This window comes from Dipodomys ordii, unplaced genomic scaffold (assembly GCF_000151885.1).
Source record: "Dipodomys ordii isolate 6190 unplaced genomic scaffold, Dord_2.0 Scaffold184, whole genome shotgun sequence".
Taxonomy (NCBI): Eukaryota; Metazoa; Chordata; class Mammalia; order Rodentia; family Heteromyidae; genus Dipodomys; species Dipodomys ordii.
Window position 1 is genome coordinate 112,378 of NW_012267400.1, and position 3,204 is coordinate 115,581.

Below are 3,204 nucleotides of genomic sequence, written 5' to 3' on the forward strand. Positions count from 1 at the left end.
AGGAGGAGGAGGAGGAGGAGGAGAAGGAGGTGGTGGTCTGTGAATAAGAGAATTGTAGGGAAAGAGAAAAAGAATAATACCACCTAAGATAATGGTCATAGAGGAGGCCTTGGTGTCATTGATAAGCTTTTCAGATCTGGAAGCTTCGGAACTTCGAGAAGACAGAAAGTGTGAGGTTCTTGTGTTTGTGCCGCATAGTGGGGAGGAGACATTGGGTTGTGTGAAGTCTCATGTGTAGATCAGATTTCCATCTCTACCTCTCTCTGTGAGCCTCGGCCTCTCCGCTGCAGCCCTTCCTACAGATGCCAACCTTTCCCATCACCCTAAATCTGCATATTTCATGATCCAACCTTCCCACATCAATCTGAAAAATAAACACCAGAGGCGAAAGCAACTCGCTTGCTTGTCCAGGATGGTGTACAGGCACAGCGCATCTTCCTGCACACTGTACCTGTCGTACTTGTGGATTTGTTGCACATGCATTTGTGTGTTAAAAAAATCAGAAATCACTGGGCCCTCACTCCACAGCTCAGATCCTTCAGAGTTATAGTGCTGTGTGCGCTTTGCCTCCAGGGATTTTGTTGGGTTTCTCCAATGGTGGTTCCCTTCGGTGCATGTACTTAAAAATCCCACGGGCTAGTCTGCCTATGATTGAAGAAATCTTGCTAAGGGAATTCTAAGTAAACGACAGATAATGCAGTTATATGGCTATGTGAGGGAAAGTGAAAAAGGAGTTCAAGAGGAAACGAAAAGCTGGGCACCAATAGCTCACACCCGCAACTCTAGCTACTCAGGAGGCTGGGATCTGAGGATCACAATTTGAAGCCCGTCAGAGCAGGGAAATCTGTTAGACTCTTATCTCTAACTCACCACCAAAAAAGCTGGAACTGGAGCTGTGGCCCAAGTGGTAGAGTGCCAGCCTCAAGCTGAAAAGCTCATCAAGTCTACCTGGCCCTGAGTTTAGGCTCCAGGATTGGCACAAAAGTAAGGATTAAAGAAAGATGCTTCAGCAGATACCTTTGGGTGTTGAATTGCCTGGTGAAATGTGGCACAGTGAGAACACTGAGCCAGGATGGAGGAGAATTTTAAATATGAGAATAAAACCTGCTCCCCAGCCAGGGCGCACCACACTGAGAAGACACGGTCCTCCATCGGAAGTCCATGAAAGAAAGCCACAAGTGACAACTCAGGTACTTTCCCAACTAAAAGACTACATGGGGGCCGGGCACCAGCGGCTCACGCCTGTCATCCTAGCTGCTTGGGAGCCTGAGATCTGAGGATCGCAGTTCAAAGCCAGCCTGGGCAGGAAAGCCCATGCAACTTATCTCCAGTAAACCACTAGAAAACCGGAAGTGGTGCTGTGGCTCAAAGTGATACAGTGCTTGCCTTGGGTGAAAAAACTCAGGGACAGCACCCAAGCCCTGAGTTCAAGACCCATAACCAACCACCCCTCTTTCCCCCAAAAAAAGATTACATGGGACTTTAGTTTCCAAACTAAATTTCACACATAAATTGGAACATCTGATGACTCTCATTAATGAAGTTGTTTTGCATAATCTATCTTATTTGAAATGAAGTTATTTGTAAACACCAAGCTTGCAGGATGAAGAAGGAATTCCAGGTGTATGTGATTCAAAAGAACCTTTGGAAAGATTGGGGAATGGTCCCACGGACAGACTCAGAACCCAGACATGGGATACAGTTTAATTGAGAAAGTACTGCAGCTGAATTGCAGAGAGAAGCCGAAAACAGAGAAACTCCAGGAACGTCATAGAATGGGACAACTTCTACCGTCAAATGAAAAACCACATAAATGAATGAGAGATCCCACATCCGGCCTCCGGCCACCACTGCTCCAGTCCCCGCACAAGGGGTTTTGCTTCAGGTACAGAGTCTTCTCAGGGCGCTCTTGAGATCTTGGTTCCTCAGGCTGTAGATGAAGGGGTTCAGCATGGGGGTGACCACGCTGTACATCACCGAGGCGATGGCAATGGAGTGAGAATTTTGGGTCACCGCAGAGCTGAGGTACACCCCGAGGACGGTGCAGTAGAATAAAGAGACCACGGAGAGGTGAGATGCGCAGGTGGAGAAGGCCTTGTACTTGCCCTCGGCCGACGAGATGGCCCGGATGGAAGACACGATCTGGGAATAGGAATACAGGATGCCCGCCAGGGGAAAGCACACCAGCAGCAGCACGCCAAAGTAGATCACCACGTCGTTGGGGAAGGTGTCCGAGCAGGCCAGGTGGACCACCTGGTTCAGTTCGCAGAAGAAGTGGGGGATTGCCAAGTGGGTGCAGAAGGTCAGCCGCAGCACCATGAAGCTCTGCAGAAGAGAATCGGTGATGTTGATGAGCCAGGAGCCCAGCACCAGCCCCACACACAGCCGGGGGCTCATGATGGCCGTGTAGCGCAGCGGGTGACAGATGGCCACGAAGCGGTCGTAGGCCATCACGGTCAGCAGGAAGATGTCCAACCCGGAAAAGAGGACAAAAAAATGTGTCTGGGTGATGCACTCTTCGTAGCTGATGGCCTGGCTGTGCGTGTGGAGGTTGAGCAGCATCTTGGGGACGGTGGTAGAGGTGAAGCAGACGTCCACGAAGGACAGGTTGGAGAGGAAGAAGTACATGGGCGTGTGCAGACGGGGGTCGGAGGCGGTGGCCAGGATGATGAGCAGATTCCCGAGCACTGTGATCAGATACATGGACAGAAACAACCCAAAGAGACCAGGCTGCAACCTGGGGTCTTCTGAAATTCCCAGAAGGAGAAATCCGGAAACACGGGAATCATTCTCTGGTCCCATGTGTTTCGATGTGCCTTCGTGAAGGAAAAAACACAAAGGGAGAAAGAACTGAGTGCAGGGTGTAAACGTACAAGTAAAAGGAAAGAGCTAAGACCAGGTAACTGAGTGATCACGCAACCTTATCAGAGAGAGGCAGGTGCAAGAAGAGGGATACACGGGAGACGAATGTGAACAGGACAAGTTAACTTGCACTGGGTGTTCTAGAAAGACCAGGGGAGGGAGGGTACAGAGTTATCTACACAAGTTTGTACCTGGAAGAGCCATGGCCAGTGCAGAGACCAAAGGAAGGGTCTCCATTCAGACCCCCAAGGCCAAAAGGAAGGTAAGGAGAAGAGAAGACAGCAAGGAATGGAGAGTGGTGGAGATAAAGCCCAGCCCGTCACCTCTGAGACCTCAAGACAC

The 3,204-nt window shown here is 50.0% G+C and overlaps 1 protein-coding gene across 1 annotated transcript; it reads right to left on the minus strand.

Annotated features, from left to right (window-relative positions):
- Positions 1–1,881: 1,881 nt before the first annotated feature.
- LOC105999210 (olfactory receptor 7A10-like) lies at positions 1,882–2,802 on the minus strand. The gene has a single exon (XM_013034170.1). The coding sequence runs from the start codon at positions 2,800–2,802 to the stop codon at positions 1,882–1,884; it is 921 nt and encodes a 306-aa protein (XP_012889624.1).
- Positions 2,803–3,204: the final 402 nt, after the last annotated feature.